The sequence below is a fragment of the Colossoma macropomum genome, unplaced genomic scaffold (assembly GCF_904425465.1).
Source record: "Colossoma macropomum unplaced genomic scaffold, Colossoma_macropomum, whole genome shotgun sequence".
NCBI classification, from domain to species: domain Eukaryota; kingdom Metazoa; phylum Chordata; class Actinopteri; order Characiformes; family Serrasalmidae; genus Colossoma; species Colossoma macropomum.
The window spans coordinates 39,367,206-39,388,908 of NW_023494790.1; the positions used below are offsets into that span (position 1 = coordinate 39,367,206).

The window sequence follows — 21,703 nt, forward strand, 5'->3', positions numbered from 1 at the left end:
TAAACGCGTTCCTTGTGTTCTTTATGGCTTCACAGTGTGGTGATTTCCCGGTTCTAAGAAACAAGTCTGTATCTTACTGAGGTTCAAGTGCTCGCTTATGACATTTGTATGACTTATCTACACTTTTTAAAAAGAGGGTTCTTCAAGGGTTCTTTGGTAAAGAAAATGGTTCTATATAGAACCATGAACCCTTTGCATGATTAAAGGGTTCTTTGCATAATGACATGGTTCTTCAGATTGATAGAGAATGTGCTGTAGATGGTTCTATATAAAAGGGCTCTATATAGCACCAAGAAGGTTTTTGTTACAAGTCAAAGAACCCTTTCTTGGTACTATATAGAACCCTTTTTGCCTTTTTGAGTGTACCAAAAAGTGTCAATTCATTTCTACATGACCGTTTTCCAAACCCTCTTTATCCCTTAGAAATAAACAGGCTGTTTCTGTTACTGTGCCTTTAAGATCGATATATGTAAATGAGCTCTGTTCTGATTGGCTGCTTCATTCAAAAAGCAATCTTCTATAACTGTCTGAGTGGGCAGAGCTAAACTGCAGTATGCTTGTATACGTGCTAGTTTTCATGACATCACGGAGGCACTGAATTTAAAATAGAATAGAAATAAAATAGAAAGTAATTTTGTTGCTATCAAAATAAAAATAAGTATGTCTGAAATGGTAACTTCACAGAAGAGGGTAAAAACATTCTTATGATTAATATAAGTTAATGTAAAGACAGTGTATAAGCAGTTTTGGAGCGTTACACATCATTACACTGTCTACCTGTTAAATGTGGTGTAGAGTATAAGATCCTGCTCTTAGCGTATAAATCATTAAAAGGCCCCACAGTATCTCAGTGAATTAGTTCAGTCATATGAACCCAGACGCTCCGCTCACAAAACAGCGGCCTGCTGACAAAATACCGGCCTGCTGACGGTTCCTAGAATTAGAATAACCACAGCGGGTGGTCAAGCATTTTCATACGTAGTCCCTAAATTGTGGAATCATCTACAGACCTCTGTCTGGGACTCAGACACGCTCTCTACATTTAAAACTGGACTCAAAACCACTGCACTATTAACTCACTAATATCTCCATAAACTGACCTGTCCTGTTAATCAGTCTCTCTCTTTCTCTCTCTCTCTCTCTCTCTCTTCCTCTCTCTCTCTCTCTCTCTCTCTCCCTATCTCTCTCTCTCTCTCTCTCTCTCTCTCTCCCTATCTCTCTCTCCCTATCTCTCTCTCTCTCCCTATCTCTCTCCCTATCTTCTCTCTCTCTCTCTCTCTCTCTCTCTCTCTCTCTCTCTCTCTCTCTTGCTCTCTCTCTCTCTCCCTCTATTTGAGACCCTGAGGGACGTCTGCCTGAGTCGCCACATGGGAGCCACCAGAGCTGCTAGAGTCACCAGAGCTCCATCTCTGTTGGCTGATCTGCACCGTTTTGACCACCACGGAGCTTCACGCTGTGCAAACCTCACCCTCATGATCTGACCCTCCTGCTGCTGCTGCATAAACTCAAACTATCTAATTAACCGTTGATCCGCCTGTTTTTCCCGTTTTGTATTCTAATATTTTATTCTAACGCTGTTTGCTATCCGGTGTGGTCCAGAGGAGGATGGGTTCCCCTTCTGAGTCTTGGTTCCTCTCAGTGTTTCTTCCTCTTGCTCTTAGGGAGTTTTTCCTTGCCACTGTCGCCATTGGCGACGCTCATGGGGGCTCGGACCCGGATTTTTCTGTAAAGCTGCTTTGTGACAACACCTGCTGTAAAAAGCACTATATAAATAAACTTGACTTGACTTAACATTTTTATTGGCCCATTATCATAACATTTTCACACAAAGTAAAAGGCAGCTGTTATTCTCAAATTACAGGAAATGACAAAAATGGACATACTTCTTTTTTTTCGGATAGTGACAATATGTAGAATAACTTATATATATGTGTGGACCATTTGGATTGGAGGGTGAATGGAAAGTTTAGATTTTGAGACTTTAACCATGTTTACATATTATATCAAGCTCTTTTATTCAGAAAAGTGAGGAAATTCACTTTTTCATGATGTGGCTCCTTTAAAAAGTGCAGTGCTTCAGCACTCAGCAGCCTCCTGTCTAAACTGAAACACTTTGGGTTCCAGTATAATGTGCAGATAGCGCCCTCTGCTGATTAAGTTGGACTTTAACAGACAATTTAAACCAGAGGAAGGATGAGAAAAGCATCGTACTGAACTAAATGTGCCACTGCAGTGAGATTCAAACCGTCTCATATATGGTTCTGATGCATGAATACATATTTAAACATATTCAAAACATTTTAATAATAAACATTTACAGTTACACAAATGACTCTCTTGGAGTGATGCCACCTTCAAGAACTTCCTAGGCTTTTTATTCAGTAACTGTACTGAAAGTAATACAAACAGTTATTCTTGAAGGGGAATTCCACCCATTTTTCCAAATTTCTGCTTTATCCAATCATCAAGATGTATTCGTTCAGAGTGATTCAGAGTGGTTTGGTGTGAAATGGTTCAGCTGTCTTTACAGTGGTGGTGATAGGAACCAGGGGTCGCCATGACTACAACACAGATATAGACATTTTATTTATTATCCAAAACCACCAGTGAACTAGGGTTAGGGTTAGTTAGTTTTTCTATCATCACTGTCGGAACAAAACCTTCTCCAAAATTGCAACTTTACAGGAGAAGGAAAAAACATTTTAAACCTTTAATGGAAGTTAATGTAACCAGATTTTTTTTTCCAAGATTTTCTGGACCATTTCTCTTGGCCCATTCATCAAGAAATTTCAACATAATGCAAAGATTAAACTGAACTTTCAAAATATGCAAAAGACAAAAATTAAGGTAGAAGGTTTTTAAATGAGAGTGACAATATATATGTTAATGATAATTGTTTGTTTTAGTCCAAAATCTTCTCAAAACTGTCATAAAACAGTGTCTCAGTCATCAGGCAGTGAATTCATAACCATTTCATGTAGGAACTTTCTGTGAGGGAGCTTTTAGAGGTGGACGTCTGGTTCCTATCACCACCACTGTGAACAGTTCTGACTCGGTAAGTTTCTCTAGAACAGAGCGTTCCACACCAAACCAGTCTGAACCGCTCTGAACCACTCTGAACCGCTCTGAACCGCTCTGTTTACATCTTATTTTGGGAAACTGGTTGATTTTTTTAAGTAATAGGAGTGAAGAGTGGAAGATCATTTATATTTAAGTTGATTTATGAGCGTGATAGACTACAGTACTTGTATATATGACTGTTGGACTGCGGATGGACTGAACACAGCTAAAGAACAAAGCTTAAGCTTGCTTTTAAAGCAAATATTGAAATGTCATAAATACTTAAAATCAATCATCATACAGAATAAAGAAGGTACATTCAGGTGTGATATAAGCACCAACCCATTTTGAGAGTTTTCATAATTGCTGTTTTGGCTCCTCTGTCCTCTTTGTAGTCCTAGAGTGAACTGTTCCCTCCCATCTGGCTCACAGTGCTGCCCCACAAGCCTTAAAATGAAATTCACAGCTCCCATTGGCCGCAGAGAATCAGCAGACAGCATTGCATAAGCGAGAGGGGTATTAAAAGATCAGGCTGGATTAAGAGTATATTGCACCAATTAGCATTCAGCAAGGGCGGGGTTATGTAATTTCGCCTTGTAAAAAACACCAAGGGTCTCTCAGTTTGTGGTTAAAGCACACCCCAACGTTATTATAAAACACAGACAGGAGACGTACGAGCAGCTTAGAAAACAAAGGTAACAGTGTTGTGGTTCACTGAGGTTTCTGAGGTCTCACCTTTGTGTAAAGCGTTTATTTTAAGGGACACAAACTGAGAATTCACATCTAAATGGTTTATTCACTGTGTTATTAACTCATTATTAACTGCATTAGTACATGACTGGTGCTCTCGAGTGAAAATACTAATAATAATTGCATTATTGGTTGCAATAAAACTTTGCTTTGACCTTGTTATGCATTTTTTGAGCATTTTATGAATTGTTGAGCTTCTTATTGGTGTATAATTGGTAGGATTTCATTCCTATAGGTTCTAGATAGCAAGTGACTTCTAGAGGTTGTTACTTTGGAGCTATTAAAAGTTTTGCATCACAATTTCAGTGTTTGTATATTTAGACTGTGAAAAAAAAACATTAAAAACTCTTTCATGCAAATGTTTGATTGTTAAAATGTTTTGAAACACAGTTAAAATATTTCCAATTGTACTAAAAATCAAAGAAATCGTCTTTACGTTAGAATATAGGACATAAATTGACCTACTGAAAACCTGCTTAATGCTGAACTCCACTCAGCTCTTCAGTAATAAACTCTGGAAGTCATGCCATGCTAGAACCTGTCGCCAGATATATGCTGATAAGATGTAAATGAAGATGATTGATTCATGCTCAGTGATTTGCATAACAAGAATAAGAAAGTGTTGTTGAGCATCACACCAGCAAATAATACGATTATTAGTTGTGTACATGCAATGGTATTAATACAGGTCATAATGAACAAATTCACGATTAATAACGTATTTACAAGTGTCTAATTATAGCTTTACTAAATACGTTTATTGATTAATGCCCATAATGTGTTCCTTAAAATAAAGAGTTACCAGCATTTTGTGTATGACGATGCTTCCAAAATAAAGTCATGCTGTAATAACTCATTCATACTGCAGATTGATGTCATCACTCGTGCTGACGGTGGTGGTGATATCCCTCAAATACATATATTTATGTACAAATGCTCAATAATGAGAAGGAATCCAAGCAAAAGTCATTTTCATATTAGATTAACCCTCTATTCCATGAATTATTACTTAAGCATGATAAAAAAAATAAATGGGGTATTTGGTAAATTGTTGCCATATGGCAACACTGCGCAATCGTACCATATCACCATAAAATAAAATAAAAAAAAGAACCATAAAATCTAAACATCCTTTTATTGAAAACAAGAACAAACAAATCCAACTTATACTTAGTGAAATGTACAACCCAGTATTTACAAACATTGGAAATGAATGCAATTTCAATTGGTATTTGGAATGTATGGTAATAACAACATCATAATAAGAATTCCTGGTCATGTAATGTCATGAAGTATTAGTCCTTTCAAAGTAAAAGACCCTTTTCCTACAATTAAATAGGAAAACACAGATTTTATTTTACTGATTTTCAGTGAAATTGAGATAAAGTAACTGTTGCCATATGGCGACACTGTGCAATACAGGGTTAATTCAGTGATTTGTTCAATTGATGATTTGCTGACTTGGTCTGTGGTTATCTTTATCTAGGTCACTCTAAAATTTTGTACCTACTGAAACACACTCTATCCACCACTCCACTTTGAAACAGCAATTTTTGCCTGTTATTGTCTTCCTGATGCACCAAAGATAATGCGATTAAAGGTTTATTCGGTGGAAAAGCCTCTTATGTCAGTGTTGTTGTCCAAAACCTGGCGGTGAAAGCAGAGCCTCATCTAACAAAGAACTGCTTCCTCTGAATGAATGGGTAAAAACAAGAAGAAATACAGCAGACATGGCTAGTGTTTCAGCTTCGTTTGCTTTGATTTCAGTCTTCTGTCGAGTCTTAATTGCTGATGCATCATTTCAACCTGCCCTGGTGCTGGACATGGCTAAAATTCTGCTCGACAACTACTGCTTCCCAGAGAATCTAATCGGCATGCAGGAGGCAATCCAGCAAGCTATAAACAGCGGAGAAATCCTGCACACATCGGATCATAAGACACTTGCGGCTGTACTGACCACCGGCGTGCAAGGTGCACTCAATGACCCCAGGCTGACCGTGTCGTACGAGCCTAACTACGTCCCCGTCACGCCACCTGCTCTTCCGACTCTCCCCACAGAACAGCTGATACGGCTAATCAGGAATTCAGTTAAACTGGAGCTGATGGATAACAACGTGGGCTACCTGAGGATTGACCGCATTATAGGTCAGGAGCCAACAGCAAGACTGGGGCGTCTTCTCCACGAGAACATCTGGAGCAAACTCGTCCATACTTCAGCGATGATCTTCGACCTGAGGTTCAGCACAGCAGGAGAGTTGTCCGGTGTTCCATACATTGTTTCGTATTTCTCAGACCCTGACCCACCTCTCCACATAGACACAATCTATGACCGACCCACTAACACAACTAGGGAGGTATGGACGATGGCAAATCTTCTTGGAGATAGGTACGGTAAAAGAAAAGACTTGATCGTTTTAATCAGCAAGCGCACCGTGGGGGCCGCAGAAGCTGTCGCCTACACTTTAAAGCATCTCAAAAGGGCTATTGTTGTTGGCGAAAGGTCTGCAGGAGGGTCAGTCAAGGTTCAAAAGATAAATATTAACGATACAGGTTTTTACGTTACAGTCCCTGTTGCTCGATCCACCAGCCCTATTACAGGCCAGAGCTGGGAGGTCAATGGGGTTTCACCATCTGTTCCAGCAAACCAGAGAGAAGCACTGTCAAAGGCCAAGGCCCTGCTGGCTGCCAGAAGAGCCATCCCAAAGGCAGTCAAGAGAGTATCGGAAATTATCCGACAGTTTTATTCATTCACAGACAAGATCCCGGCTTTACTGAACCAACTAGCAACCACAGACTTTTCCTCAGTCATTTCTGAGGAGGGCTTAGCAGCCAAACTGAATTATGAGTTGCAAACTGTGTCTGAAGACTCACGTTTAAGTGTCAGGGTCATGCAAGAGGTTCTGGTCATCACTGAAGATGTCCCAGATGTAGATGCAACCATACTGGATGCAGACCTTGTTGACACGTTGTTTGAAATTGAAATATTGTCTGGAAATATAGGATACGTCCGCTGCGATAGGTTCCCCAAATCATCAGTCTTTGGTAGGCTTGCAGAACAGGTCTGGGAGGTGATCAAGGAAACTGAAAATCTTATAATCGACTTGCGCTACAACACTGGGGGATCATCAGAAGCACTGCCTGTTCTCCTCTCCTACCTGTATGACAGTTCACCAACCATTCATCTCTACACAATCTATGACAGGATTCAGAACGTAACTACTGATTTCCATACTTTACCTAACATCACCGGGACCTCTTATGGTTCCAAAAGGGGAGTATACGTGTTAACAAGCTATTACACTGCTGCAGCTGGCGAGGAGTTTGCCTACCTGATGCAGTCCCTCCACCGGGGTACGGTCATCGGAGAGATAACGTCCGGGACACTCCTTCACTCAAGGTCTTTTCAAGTTGAAGTCACAGGCATCTTCATTACTGTTCCAGTCATGAACTTCATCGATAACAACGGTGAATGCTGGCTAGGCGGTGGTGTAGTCCCCGACGCCATAGTGCTGGCCGAAGATGCAATCAATCAAGTTCATGATATCATAGAGTTTCACAAGAACATTCACTCCTTAGTGCAAGGAGCAGGTGACCTCTTAGAAACACATTACGCCATTCCTGAGGTCGCATCCAAAGTCAGTCAAGTGCTCCAGTCCAAGCTGGCAGAGGGAATGTATCGCTCAGTCGTCGATTATGAGTCTCTTGCATCTCAGCTCTCTGTGGATCTCCAGGAAACCTCGGGTGACCACAGGCTTCACATTTTCTATTGCGAAATTGAACCAGAGTCCCAGCACAAGCCGCCCAAAATCCCGTCGCCTGAGGAAGTGGCCTATATTCTTGAGGCCCTCTTCAAAACGGAGGTGTTTCCCGGGAACGTCGGCTATCTGAGGTTTGACATGATGGCTGACATAGAAGTTGTGAGAGCCATGGGCCCACAGCTGATCAAAATGGTGTGGAGTAAGCTGGTGAACACTGACATACTGATCATCGACATGAGGTTCAACACAGGAGGCTATTCCACGGCCATTCCACTCTTCTGCAGCTACTTCTTCGAGGCAGAACCCTTGAGGCACTTATATACCATTTTTGATCGCTCCACTACAACCATGACTGAAGTTATGACTCTTCCAGAGGTTCTGGGACAGAGGTATGGCTCAAAGAAAGACGTTTATATTCTGACAAGTCATGTGACCGGGTCGGCTGCGGAGACATTCACTCGGACTATGCAGGACCTGAAAAGGGCCACGGTGATTGGGGAACCTACGATCGGAGGCTCCCTCTCTAGCGGGACGTACCAGATTGCAGACAGCATCCTTTACGCTTCCATTCCTAATCAGGTAGTTTTGAGTGCAGTGACTGGAAAAGTGTGGAGCGTATCTGGAGTTGAGCCACATGTATCGGCTCAGGCGAGCGACGCTCTGAATGTTACCCAGAGACTAATTACTGCAAGACGCCAGACATTAGAGTCCGGGATGTAGTGCAGGGGGTAGTACACTTAGCAAATGAAAACATTGTAAATGTAGTTGATATATATATAATTTCTTATTATAACATTGTTGAAAAAGTATTATAAGGTGATTCATTTTGTCTAGACAAATTATCTTTATGCAAAATTATCTGACAATAGAAAAAGACAGTTTGCCTAGATACATTTCTTTAAACAAGTAAAAACACACAGAAAGCTGAATAATCGTATACTACTATTATTACAACTTTATAATTAGATATATCAACTAGATTTAAGATGCTTTCAGTTGCCAAAAAAATCACTTTTTGCAGTGTAGCTTATCTACAAATGTTAAAATTGTTAACTATCTGGTGAAAACAGTGTATGAACAGTATTAGTAGAGTTTAATTGAATTTAATACATATTTAGTTGGATGTAAGTTGGAGTGGAATTCACCTTTTTTTCCAAATTCCTGCATAACTCAGTGTGTGAGATGTAAACAGAGAGATTCAGAGTGGTTTGGTGTGAAATGGTTCAGATGTCTTTACAGTGGTGGTGATAGGAACCAGGGGTCGCCATGACTACAACACAAATATAGACATTTTAATCACCATTATCACCAACACTGTGACTAAGTAAGTTTCTCTAGAATGGAGATTTCACATTAAACCGCTCTGAATGACTCTGTTTATCTTAATCATGTATTTATGCAAAAATCTGAGAGGAAATTTGTGGAATGCCCACCGACGAGGCGTCTGTGGACCATCAAAATACGATGTTTCCTAAATGTTCTTTTATTTTCTGAATCGTTCTTTGCACTTTTCTTCACTTGACCACTGAACACGTTTTGTTTGTGTCTGTGTTTTAATGAACTTCGAAAGAAAGACAATAAAACACACTTTGTCTTTAAAGCTATTTATCTTGTTAATGTGATAAAAAAAATATATATATTTTTATGTAATTATTTTCAATTTTGAATTTAAGGACCATCACAATAAAGTGTTTCCAGAACGTTATTTATTTCCTGTATTGTTATTTGCACTTTGAATGGTTTTGAATTTAGATTTAGGTTTTGAATGGAACATTAACGTCACTGTCCACAAGTAAAACATCCTGTTGGACTATGGACAATTTGAGAATCCTCTGTTTATGTTACTGTACAGACCTAAAGGAGACTGTATTGATGTATATGAAAGCCCATTCTCACCAAGTCAGGCAGGAAATAAATAACCCACATTTTTTTTTCTTTTTCTCTATTTCTGGGAGTAATATGTCAAAATAACAATAACAATGATCTTGAAATAATTACTTACTTTATTTTACATTTGAAATTTTACATGTTTGGTCATTATTACTAAGTCAATATTTTGAGAAAATTATTATTTCAAAGTACCAAGTCAATAATTTCAGAAAACATATATTTTTTTTAACCCTAAGTCAATTTCTGAGAAAATAAGTCATCATTTTGAGATACTAAGTCAAACATTTAACATACCCCTGCCGAAAACAGAGAAGAAGAAAACACCTGATCTTTTCTCCTCTACCTGGTCAGAATGGGCTTCCATAGATAGATCCCACTTGCAGAAATACATACATTTTATAGCTCTACCACTTTTTCTGCATGTAACTGTTACATAAAACTAACAAATAATGTTTACATTGTGCTCCTAAAGCCTGAAATAGCTTTAACCCCTATTAGGCTTAATAGATTCTAAGCTTACCTAACAATAAATGCTTTTATACAACACACAGAAATGCTTTAATAAAACATACACCTCAGTGAATAAAATAAAGACTTATCCTCACTCCAGATGTTGCGTATCTACAAATACAGCATCTTTTATTTTAGGCCACATGCAGTGCATACATTATTAGTCTGTTATTGTCTTACCAAAGCAACTGGGCTAATGAGATTAAAGGTTTATTGCAAAAGCCTCTTATAAGAAACCTGATTGTGGAAAGAGTCTCATTTGACACAGGACGTGGCACTGCAGCAGCACCAGAGCTACACAACCGGCCAGAATGGCTCGAGCGTTAGTGGTTTTAGTGTCCCTGTTGGCCTTCAGCAACGTCCTTTATGCTTTTTCGCCTACACTTATTAGGGACATGGCTAAAGTTCTCATGGACAACTACTGCTCACCAGAAAAGCTGGCTGGTATGGAAGAGGCGATCGATGCTGCCAGCAGCAACACGGAGATCCTTGGCATCGAAGATCCCACTATGCTTGCGAGCGTGCTGACCGACGGAGTTAAGAGTACGCTCCGAGACTCCAGAGTTAAGGTCACCTATGAGCCAGATTACGTCCCGGTGGTACCGCCAGCAATTCCTGACATCCCACCGGAGCAACTGGCCGCTGTGGTGAAGGGCACCGTAAACGTAGAGGTCCTGGAGGACGACATTGCCTACCTGAAGATCCAGCACATTATCGGGGAGGAGATGGCTCAGAAGATCGGACCACTTCTGCTGGAGCATGTCTGGAGTAAAGTTCTCCCGACCTCTGCGATGATCCTGGACCTTCGCTACGCGGTCACTGGGGAGATGTCCGGCATCCCTTACATTGTGTCCTATTACACTGATGCTGAGCCACTCATCCATATCGACTCCATCTATGATCGTCCCTCAGATAATACCACCGAGCTCTGGTCCATGCCCACCTTGCTGGGAAAAAGGTATGGAACCTCCAAGCCCTTGATCATCCTGACCAGCAAGAATACCGTTGGTGTTGCGGAAGACGTCGCCTACAGCCTTAAAAATCTCAAAAGAGCTACCATCGTGGGGGAGAAGACCGCTGGAGGATCGGTGAAGATTGACAAGATCAAGGTCGGTGATACTGACTTCTACGTCTCGGTTCCCGTAGCTAAATCCATCAGCCCCATCACCGGCAAGAGCTGGGAAGTCAAAGGAGTAACGCCAGACGTTGAAGTCGACGCAGAAGAGGCCATGGATGCCGCCATAGCCATCATCAAGCTTCGTGCTGAGATCCCTGAGATTGTCAAGGCTGCTGCTTCTCTGGTTGCTGAAAATTATGCCTTCCAAAGCATCGCGGTCGACGTCGCTGAAAAACTAGAGGCTCTCGCGAACAGCAGCGAGTACAGCATGATTTCCTCGAAGAAACAACTGAAGGAAAAACTCTCGGCTGATCTCGCAAAATTGTCAGGGGACGATTGCCTGAAGATCACTGACAGCTCTCCTATGATGCTTCCAACGGTGAGAATTCAGTATTTCACTCTCAAAAGTAAAGGTTCTTAAGTGTTCCTCAGCTTGGGTACATGGTTCTAGAAAAATCTTTAAATTGGTATAAAACCTTTAAATGTTAAAAAAGTTCTTCACACCACAAAATAGTTCTTTACAATAGTTTTTGGTTCTCAAACTGGTTCACATTTTTGCTATATCCCCATGTGTTGTGAGTTTGGTTTCCATGGCTCCAAAGAACCATCTTTATTTAGAACAGTGTTCCTACTTTGAACCATTAATACACAACCTTATCAAAAAGGATTCAAGGTTCTATGGCTTGTAATAATAGTGGAATCCTTTTTGGTGCTCCATGGAACCACTTTGTAAAAGTTCTTTAGAGAACCATACACAACTCCGTTTAATCATGAAAAGAACCATTTATACTTTCAAGACATGCTTCTATATAACCATTACCTGTACTGAAGAACCCCCTTTTCTAAAGGTATACAGTTATTGTAATCATCAAGAGACACACATTTTTTAAAAACAACGGTTCTTTAAGGGTTCTTAAGTAAAAGCAATGGTTATTCATATAAGCGTGACAGCTCAAAGAACCATCTGAATGCATAAATGGTTCTTGACATGGTTAAATGGTTCTATTCTGTGTTGCAGCTGTTGTTTGAAATGGTTTTAAAAGTTGGTTCTATGTAGGACCAAAATGAGTTCCTTTAATGTGGTACTATGTAGTGCCTCTTTTTTGCTACACTATTAAAAAAATATATCTTAGTAAGCTAAATTATCTTAAATCTAGTTGATATTTCTAATATAATAAAGAATATTATAAGAATACTTAACTTATTCCTATGCTCTTAAATAAGATGGTTCTTCAAGGGTTCTTTAGCAAAGAAAATGGTTCTATATAGGACCATGAATGGACAGAGAACCCTTTGCATGATTAAAAGGCTCTTCAGATTGATGGAGAATGCGATTTAGATGGTTCTATACAGAAGCTTTTTGAAAAGGGTTCTATATAGCACCAAGAAGGGTTCTTCTTTTGTCACAAGCTTTTTGTTATATAGCAGAACCCTTTCTGGTGCTATACAGAACCCTTTTCAAAAATGTTCTCTATAGAACCATCTAAATCGCATTCTCCATCAATCTGAAGAACAATTTCACAATTCAAAGACCCTTTAATCATGTAAATGGTTAAGTGTTCATGGTTCTATATAGAACCATTTTCTTTACTAAAGAACCCTTGAAGAACCATCTGTTGTAAGTGTGTGGACTTGATTAACACTGACGTGGTGGTGGTGTGTTAGTGTGTGTTGCGCTGGTCTGAGTGGATCAGACACAGCAGTGCTGCTGGAGTTTTTAAACACCTCAGTGTCACTGCTGGACTGAGAATAGTCCACCAACCAAAAATATCCAGCCAACAGCGTCCTGTGGGCAGCATCCTGTGACCACTGATGAAGGACTAGAGGATGACCAACACAAACTGTGCAGCAGCAGATGAGCTATCGCCTCTGACTTTACATCTAGAAGGTGGACTGACAAGGTAGGAGTGTCTAATAGAGTGGACAGTGAGTGGACACAGTGTTTAAAAACTCCAGCAGCACTGCTGTGTCTGATCCACTCATACCAGCGCCACACACACCAACACACCACCACCACGTCAGTGTTACTGCAGTGCTGAGAATGATCCACCACCCAAATAGTACCTGCTCTGTGAGGGTCCATGGAGGTCCTGACCACTGAAGAACAGGGTAAAAGGGGGCTAACAAAGTATCAGAGAAACAGATGGACTACAGTCTGTAACTGTAGAACTACAAAGTGCACCTATATAGTAAGTGGAGCTGATAAAATGGACAATGAGCGTAGAAACAAGGAGGTGGTCAGAATGTTATGCCTGATCGGTGTACATTCTTATACATTTTGATATATATATATATATATATATATTAAATGGCTCCTCTCCTCCAGGACGCTTCACCAGAGATGCTGATTGAGCTCATCAAAGTCTCGTTTCAAACCGACGTGTTCGAGAACAACATCGGCTACCTCCGTTTTGACATGTTTGGGGAGTTCAACCAAATCGCTGTTGTGGCTCAGATCATTGTGGAGCAAGTTTGGAACAAAGTGGTGGACACAGATGCCCTGATCATTGACCTCAGGTAAGTCCTCACAGGGCTGGTGTTCTAGCCGTACAGTAGGCCTCTTGAATTAAAGGGCCCATACCATGGAAAAACAAGCTTCCCTTCACTTTTTTGATACACAGTTTAAAAAACGCTGAGTTTGATGTAGCATGAATACGGGGCTAAAGTTTTAGCACGTACCTGCTGTTTTACAATCCTCGTTTTTGTGATGTCACAAAACCTATTCATATATACAGATATCTGTTTAAGGATCCCTTTATAGGCCTCGTCTTTTCACACTGAAGTTATAAGGAGTGTTTTAGTCTGGACTGCTTTTTGAACCAGGCAGCCAATCAAACCAGAGCTCATTTACGTATATCAGCCTTAAAGGGACAGTAACAAATACAGCCTGTTTAATTCTATGGCATAAATAAAGGCCATGTAAAAATTAATTATGACTTTTTTATTAACCATGAATTGTGCGAAAAATGGTATTTTGACCACTGAAATCATCTTAAATCCGGCTAATATATCTCATACTTCTCATTTTGAGATTGTTGTGAGCTTATTATAAATTATTAATGTATATCTTATAACTTATAACTTATTTTTTTTATTTTAGTAATCAAATGATCTCACTAGATTGGCAGATAACATGAGCAGATTTCTTACAACAAGCAAACTTACCTCACAGTATAGTGAGATAATTTCACTTATTAAAATCAATTAAAACAGGCAAAAAATGTCAAGAAATAAGTTAAATAATCTTTGTTTAGTGAAGAAAATGGTTCTATATAGAACCATAAACACTTCTAGAACCCTTTGCATGATTAAAGGGTTCTTCGCATCATGAACATGTTCTTCAGACTGATGGAGAATGTGCTGTGTATTAGTTTACAACAGTCTCAAAATGAGAAATATTAGATATATTAGTTAGATTTAAGATGATTTTAGATTTGGCAGCATATAAGCAGATCTCAAAAAAACAAAATTCATGAAAAATATAGAATATAAGCCCTTTAAAGTTACAGTCAGCTGTTTAAAATAATTTTAATGTAACCAGATTGAGTCTCTACTCAAATAATAATATCTTGTCAAGTAAAATTATGTTAAATATAGACAATAAATGTAATATTTCTCCTGTTGTGATTGCTGTGAGCTTAATCTAAGATTGTTTACCTCATTTCTTGACATTTTTTACTTGTTTTAAGTAAAATTTATTAAGCATATAATTGTGCTTGTTGTGAGAAATGTGCTTGAAACCAGCAAAATTATCTGCCAGAATACTGAGATAATGTAACTTCATAAAATTACTGAAAGCAAGTGAAATATAGAAAAATAGAAATAAGACAGATAATCTTATAATAAGTGCACAACCATCTCAACATGGGAAATATTAGGTATATCAACTAGATTGAATATCATTTCACTTGACAAGAGACTTTTTTGCAGTGTGCCCTTCATGTTCATCTGGTGTCCAAAAATGTTAAAATATATTTAACCAACATTGTTTAAATTGAGTTTCATTGATGTTTGATTGTTTTGAAGGAACAACGCTGGAGGGTCTATAAACCCGATTGCCGGATTCTGCTCCTACTTCTTTGATGCAGACAGGGAGATTGTGCTGGACAAACTGTACGACAGACCCTCAGGCACCATGAAAGACCTCGTCACCCTTCAGGAGCTGACAGGTAATGCGCACACCTTACGTTTAAAGAGCCTGTATGAACAGCTCGCTCTCATGTCACTCCCCGAGCTCCACTTATAACATTTATATACCAAATAAAGTCTTAATTCTTTTTCTGCATAAACATTTCAAACCACACTTTATCCCTTAGAATGAAGCAGGCTGTGTTACTGAGCCTTTAAGACTCATATATGAAAATGAGCTCTGATCTGATTGGCTGCCGCATTGGCTGAAACACTCATAGATTCAGTGTGAATGGGCGGAGCTAAACTGCTATAGGCTGAATATTCAGATTTATGGATGATTCTACTGAACTGGTCCAGAGTCAGAACCGAAACTCATTTGGGACTTTTAACTGATCTTGGACTTTAGACTAAAATCCTTTTCTGAGTGACTCTGAACCTTAATTATGATTATTTTATTAAAACTAATGATTGAACATTCCAAAACGATCATAACTCCACCAAACTGTACCAGATGTGTCAGTAGTGACTGTTTCAGTGACAATTTTAGCTCATTTAGCTCAGAATCTCAGCCAGAACATGATAAGAAACACAGCTTTGAACAGCTGTTCACACAGAAAATCATCATATTTTACATTAAAACACTAAAAAGTGCTGAACTGCAGAAAATATGGCGATTCTTAATGTTCCACACTGATTTTCAGACTTTGGGACACATTTACTTCAAAACAATGGGATCTAACTGCTCACCATGTGGCCATGAGGGGCAGGGATGCAGCCTCACTTCCTGCTCTAAGTGCAGGGGTGGGGCTAAAATAAGGCTCCACCCACTGACTGAAACTCTGTGTTTCTGAAGTGACATAAAAAAAAATGTGGGACAGCATTTTCATTGAAAAATTAAACTGATGACAAATCTAAATCAACTTTAAAAGAAAACGAACAGATCTTCAATAAAAGAACAACAATGAAAAAAAATACAAATACATTTTAAGTGTTATTTTCACAAGTGTGAATTTAAGGGTTAGTGTTTGGGACAGACTCCTCCCAATGATGATTTTGTATATATTTAACTTATCACTATCTCTATTAATGCTTTGGGATTAAATAGATCAGAACATAATCCTTGTAAATATCTATGGTCTGAATACTTCGTTGTTTTTTAAAGAGTGTTTTTTACAGAGAGACCTGAGTTTCAGCTGATTCAGTCCACATATGTGACTGTTCTGTTTTTTGACGTTTCAAAAACAAAGAATGAAAAATGGTCCATTTTTGCAGCTCATTTTTAGACTTAGGAGTGAATGGTACATTCTGAGATGCTGTTTACATGCTAGTTTTAACCCTTTAATTAAAAAAGAAAACCAATGAAAGTTTTCAATATTAAGGGGCCTTTAACCCTTGTGTGGTGTTGATGTGTGTGTTGCTCAGTGGTCTGCTGGACCCACCACATTATTGTTCTTTAAATCAATACAGTCAAAACAATTTATGTAAAAATACCAGATGTTTAAAATATCACAAGTGTCCAGCGTAGGGTTCTCCTTTAGCAGCTGTAGCCAGTCAGCAGCCTGTCCATGTTGTCCACCCTCACACACACACACACACACACACACACACACACACACTAACAGCAGGCCATGTAGGAGGAGAACAGAGTGAAGGACACAGCACCTCCACACTTTTACTCCCTGTGGGTTCAGCCCAACACCACATGTGTAATATAAATGTGTGGGGGGTGAACAGAGTGAAGACACTGAAAATGGATTATTTTATATGTTCTTCACAGAAAATAGACACAGGACAAGAATCTGAGGCTGAAATAATAATAAATCACATATTTTTTTATTTTGGTAAACATTAGACCTGAACACCACACAGGGGTAACTGATGTTGCAATAATCCCTTCAGCACAAATCTAACCATGCTGCTCTCTGCACAGGCAGGAGATACGGCTCCAAGAAGAGCCTGCTGATTCTGACGAGCGGCGCGACGGCCGGTGCGGCCGAGGAATTTGTTTACATCATGAAGAATCTCGGCCGCGCCATGATCGTGGGCGAGCCGACCAGCGGCTCCTGCCAGCCCCCGAAGCCTTTCCAAGTCGGTGACAGCGACATCTTCCTGGCCATCCCTACCACCCACTCATATACGGTCCAGGGTTTCGCCTGGGAGGGGACCGGAATCGCCCCTCATATCCCGGTGCCTGCCGACACGGCGCTGGACACGGCCAAGGGAATCCTCAACAAGCACTTTTCAGGCCAGAAATAAGCTCCTGAGCTGACGAGGCGGCCTAAGAACAGAGTTAGAAGTTAGAGGTGCTGTTTTGCATCCGTTTCTGAAGAAACTGTAGACTGTAGACCTTTAAAGGGCCCATATCATGGAAAGCTGTACTGAAATAAAAGAGTTTGAGGTAGCTGTCCGGTCGTACCATTCCCTTCTCAGTCTGTACTGTCTATATATGGAAAGTGAGCTGCTTTATTTTTGTGATGTCACAAAACACTGACACATTTATTTACATACATTCACCTATCCAGCCCATAGCTGTTTAGCCCCGCCCACTCACACTGAGGTTATTAGGAGTGGCACAGTAACAAAAACAGCCAGTTTAATTCTGAGGGATGAGAGAGGTTAGAAAATGGTCAAGAACAAATGAATTATGGCTGTTTTTGACGCATGAAACCACACTAATGTTATAAATGGACCTCAGTAGAAAAAAATAAAGTTATGGGCCCTTTGATGCTCTTTTATGCCACGATTCTCAAAGTATCCAGATACATCCAGATGTTATTTATGTTGTTTTGTCTCTGTATGGTCAGTTTACTTCTGTTTAACATCTGAAGTAACCATAAACGGACATGTACAGAGCGTGAAACTGTTACGGATGAGAAGCTGATTGTAATTGTTCCCTTTTTTGCTGCATGTGTGAATAAGTAAGAGTTGTATCAAAACCAAACAAAAGAGAGGAATAAAGGCAAAGGGGAGGAGAAGAAGACTGCTGGTGTGTTCTGAAGAGCCTGTGTCACTCCAGTGATGTTCAGTGATGGAATTTAGGATTCGGTATTCAGTGAATTTGTTGGAATTATAACCTACACTGTTTATGAAAGTCGAATTCAGAGTCAAGTGGTTGGGAGTTTTGTCTGAGAGTGCTCTTAACAAAAACACGACAACAACAACAACAACATCAACAACATAAAAAACATTAGACTTAAGCTTTAGAATTACTACCTTATAATCAAAACAAAAAAAGGGGAATTCCACCAATGTTTCAAAATTCCTGCATAGTTCAGTTGATGAGGTGTAATCAGAGAGATTCAGAGTGGTTTGGTGTGAAATGGTTCAGATGTTTTTACAGTGGTGGTGATAGGAACCAGGGGTCGCCATGACTGCAGCAAGAAACCACGCTTGTCTTTATAGTTTTTATATGGTGGTACAATAGTGGAACATCTGAAATAATAAGTTTTCTTTGGGGACTATTTTGACTCACCCTGCATGTTATGTATCCCTCCACCATGAATGGAGTTTAGGCCACAAATCTTCTCAAAACTATCATAAAACAGTGTCTCAGTCATCAGGCAGGGAATTCATAACCACCTCATGTAGTAACTTTCTGTGAGGGAGCTTTTAGAGGTGGACGTCTGGTTCCTATCACCACCACTGTGAACAGTTCTGACTCACCAAACCACTCTGAACCACTCTGTTTACCTCTTAACTGTTTAATTAGGCAGGAATTTTGAAAAGTTGGTGGAGTTCCTCTGTAAGTTCTGCTAAGTTTTGATCTTCTCTGTTTCGTCTGCCTTCATGAAGCTCTGCCTGCAGTACAGAGCGCTGTGTGGAATATTATTACTCATTATTGGTTCAGTATTCCAGTGAAAGACACTTATCAGGGTTTTTCACACACGTGCCCCCCCCCCCAACACACACACACATACAGTAAAAAAGAAGTAAACAATGCAAAAATAGATTGTGGGTTATGAGAAAGTGGGCATGAAGGCAGAAATGTCCATAATGTAATAATAATAACCACAGCTGTTTGACAGCTCCAGTTCCACTTCTGCTTACGGGACACGTCGTCTTAGTAATTCCGTTTCTCTAGAACCATTTAGTCATGCAGAAATTATGAAAAATTGGTAGACTTGCCCTGTAAGTGTCCAAACAGACACTGTGAAGTTGTTCTGCCTGACCTGAGCCTTGTCCTCCTGAAGGGAGAGGGTGTCAGGAGGGGGTTACATGGTGCAGTGATTTCATACCTTTGTGCCAAATGCTGGAGAGACATTGAGCTGTGAATACAGTTCTCTGAAGCTCACAGCTGTGGAGCTACCTTAGCAAACAGGTACACTGCAACAAACGGCATCTCGTCAAGTGAACTGATCTTAAATCTAGTCGATATATCTAATATTTCCCATTTTGACATGGTTGTGCACTGTTTATAAGATTATCCAGCTTATTTCTAGACATTTTCACTTGTTTCCAGTAACATTATAAAGTAAAATTATCTCACCATACTGGCCGATAATTTTGCTGGTTTCAAGCTCATTTTATTTAACTTACAATTACTTAAAACAAGTAAAAATATCTAGAAATTAGGTAGTTAATCTTAAATTAAGCGTACAACGATCTCAACAGGAGAAATATTAGATTTATTGACTATATTTAAGCTAATTTTACTTGACAACATTTTTGCAGTGTATAGAGAGTGTGAGCTCACTTTCTATCAGTTTTGTAACCGGTCAAGTGAAATTATATTATTTTGAGTCAATATATCTAATATATCCAATATATCAATATATCTATATCACATTTCAAAATGTGAGATGGTTGAAGGAACATTAGACTATGAAGATTATGTCACTTATTTCTAGTCATTGTTTTAAGTAATTGTAAATCAAATAAAATCACCTCACTGTATTGGCAGGTCATTTAGAGCATGTTTCTGACAATAAGCAAAGTTATCTGCCAGCATAGTGAGCTCATTTTACTTGACAAAATGGTAAGAAATGATGAGAAATACATCAAACAAACTTATAATAAGCTTTCAACAATCTCAGCATGAGAAATATTAGAGGTATCGACTGTATTTAAGTTACTAATTCTGTCACAGAAGGAATGAGGTCACACTGTAGAGAGCCATGAAACTGGAGCTGCCAGCCTGGACTAAAGCTTAGAACCTGGACATCCACCAATTCCTGACATTCTTATGCAGCAAAAAAGCCTCTTATGAGTTTGTCCTGTGATTGGGCAGATTAGTATGACTGCGGTCACGTCAGGCCTACTTAGGGACACTTAATTCAGGGATTATTTAAGAAGATTTCACAGCTTAACAGACCACATAACGAAGAGTGTCACCTTGACACCGATGAATATCTGCAGCTCTGCCTGGGCTTCGCAGTGTTGTTCTAGAATAGGAAGGTATTTCTCAATGAAATACCATAATTCCTCCAGAAGAGGGCAGTAGGTCACTTATACACAGCCTAAAGCTGTATTTCTGCACTGCAGAATGTGTTTGTCAATAGAAATACACTTACACAACAGCGCAGTTGAATTACATTCCAGGAGGACATACAGTATAAACACACGCCAAACACAAGGATCAGGGCTAAACCTCAGTAAATAAACAGCCTGCTGTTGCTAAGATCAACTAGCAGGAACACTTTACTTAAACCCTGCTACGTAACACTGACATAAACCAAAAAATCCTCGTCTAGGCCCCATATGTCAAAAACAAGGACCACGGGCCAAATCAGGCCCACAACACAATCCTATCTGGCCCACAGGAGTATTTTAATTTTCCGTCAATATTAGAACATTTCACAATGAGCTGCACTACAGCCCCCAGCATGCACTGCAACGTAATGTGCGCTCTGACTGTCCTACCCATAGATATACATACCTAGATGCCGCATTGGGTCCATTCATGCACGTCAACAGCGCCACCATTTTGGGGAGGTCAACATCGCTGCTGGACTGCATTCAGTACCTTTCCAGAGCGGCAGGTTAAGAAAGATACTGTCCAAATTTTCCTGTTCCACCTTAAATGGTGCAGCTTCTGGCACCAGAAAGTGACTGCTGCACCATTTAAGGTGGAACAGGAAAATTCGAACAAGAAGCTGGCGAATAGGAGGCCAGCTTCAGCTTTGTCCTTCTCACTCGCTCTAAACTCGGACGGCCAATTAGCACAATCAGTTATTAAAGTAATAAAAGCTACAGAGAGGAGTTGTTAATCCTGAGACTCTTCGCCTCTCAATACAAGTGAATTTGTTCACAAGCGGATCTTGACCTCTCCAACATGGTGGACGCGCAGACGTATCACCTCAGATAGAGAACAACAGACAACGTAGCATCTAGGTATGGATATCTATGGTCCTACCCCAACAATAATCTATGGGACAGCAGTTACACCTCAGTTCTACAAACGTCTACACAATTCCACATCAGTCAAATCACCAAACACACTAACTGTGTTTCAGCTGCAGTTCAACCAACATAAACACTGAACGTCAGC

The 21,703-nt window shown here is 39.8% G+C and overlaps 2 protein-coding genes across 2 annotated transcripts; both read left to right on the top strand.

The window, feature by feature from the left end:
- Window positions 1–5,633: 5,633 nt before the first annotated feature.
- Window positions 5,634–8,288, top strand: LOC118808782 (retinol-binding protein 3-like). The gene has a single exon (XM_036571659.1). It carries the CDS (start codon window positions 5,634–5,636, stop codon window positions 8,286–8,288), a length of 2,655 nt encoding a protein of 884 aa, XP_036427552.1.
- A 1,991-nt stretch (window positions 8,289–10,279) lies between these two features.
- Window positions 10,280–17,472, top strand: LOC118808922 (retinol-binding protein 3-like). Its single transcript, XM_036571802.1, has 4 exons — window positions 10,280–11,464; window positions 13,412–13,602; window positions 15,112–15,254; window positions 17,147–17,472. Exons 1-4 carry the CDS (start codon window positions 10,280–10,282, stop codon window positions 17,470–17,472), a joined length of 1,845 nt encoding a protein of 614 aa, XP_036427695.1.
- The last annotated feature ends 4,231 nt before the right edge of the window (window positions 17,473–21,703 follow it).

What these genes read in the sequence shown, in the direction of transcription:
- LOC118808782 (XM_036571659.1), top strand. Translation starts at nt 5,634, where the DNA reads ATGGCTAAAATTCTGCTCGACAACTACTGCTTCCCAGAGAATCTAATC.
- LOC118808922 (XM_036571802.1), top strand. Translation starts at nt 10,280, where the DNA reads ATGGCTCGAGCGTTAGTGGTTTTAGTGTCCCTGTTGGCCTTCAGCAAC. An exon ending in GCCCTGATCATTGACCTCAG is followed by an intron (nt 13,603 to 15,111) that starts GTAAGTCCTCAC and finishes ATTGTTTTGAAG; the next exon opens with GAACAACGCTGGAGGGTCTA. An exon ending in CACCCTTCAGGAGCTGACAG is followed by an intron (nt 15,255 to 17,146) that starts GTAATGCGCACA and finishes CTCTCTGCACAG; the next exon opens with GCAGGAGATACGGCTCCAAG.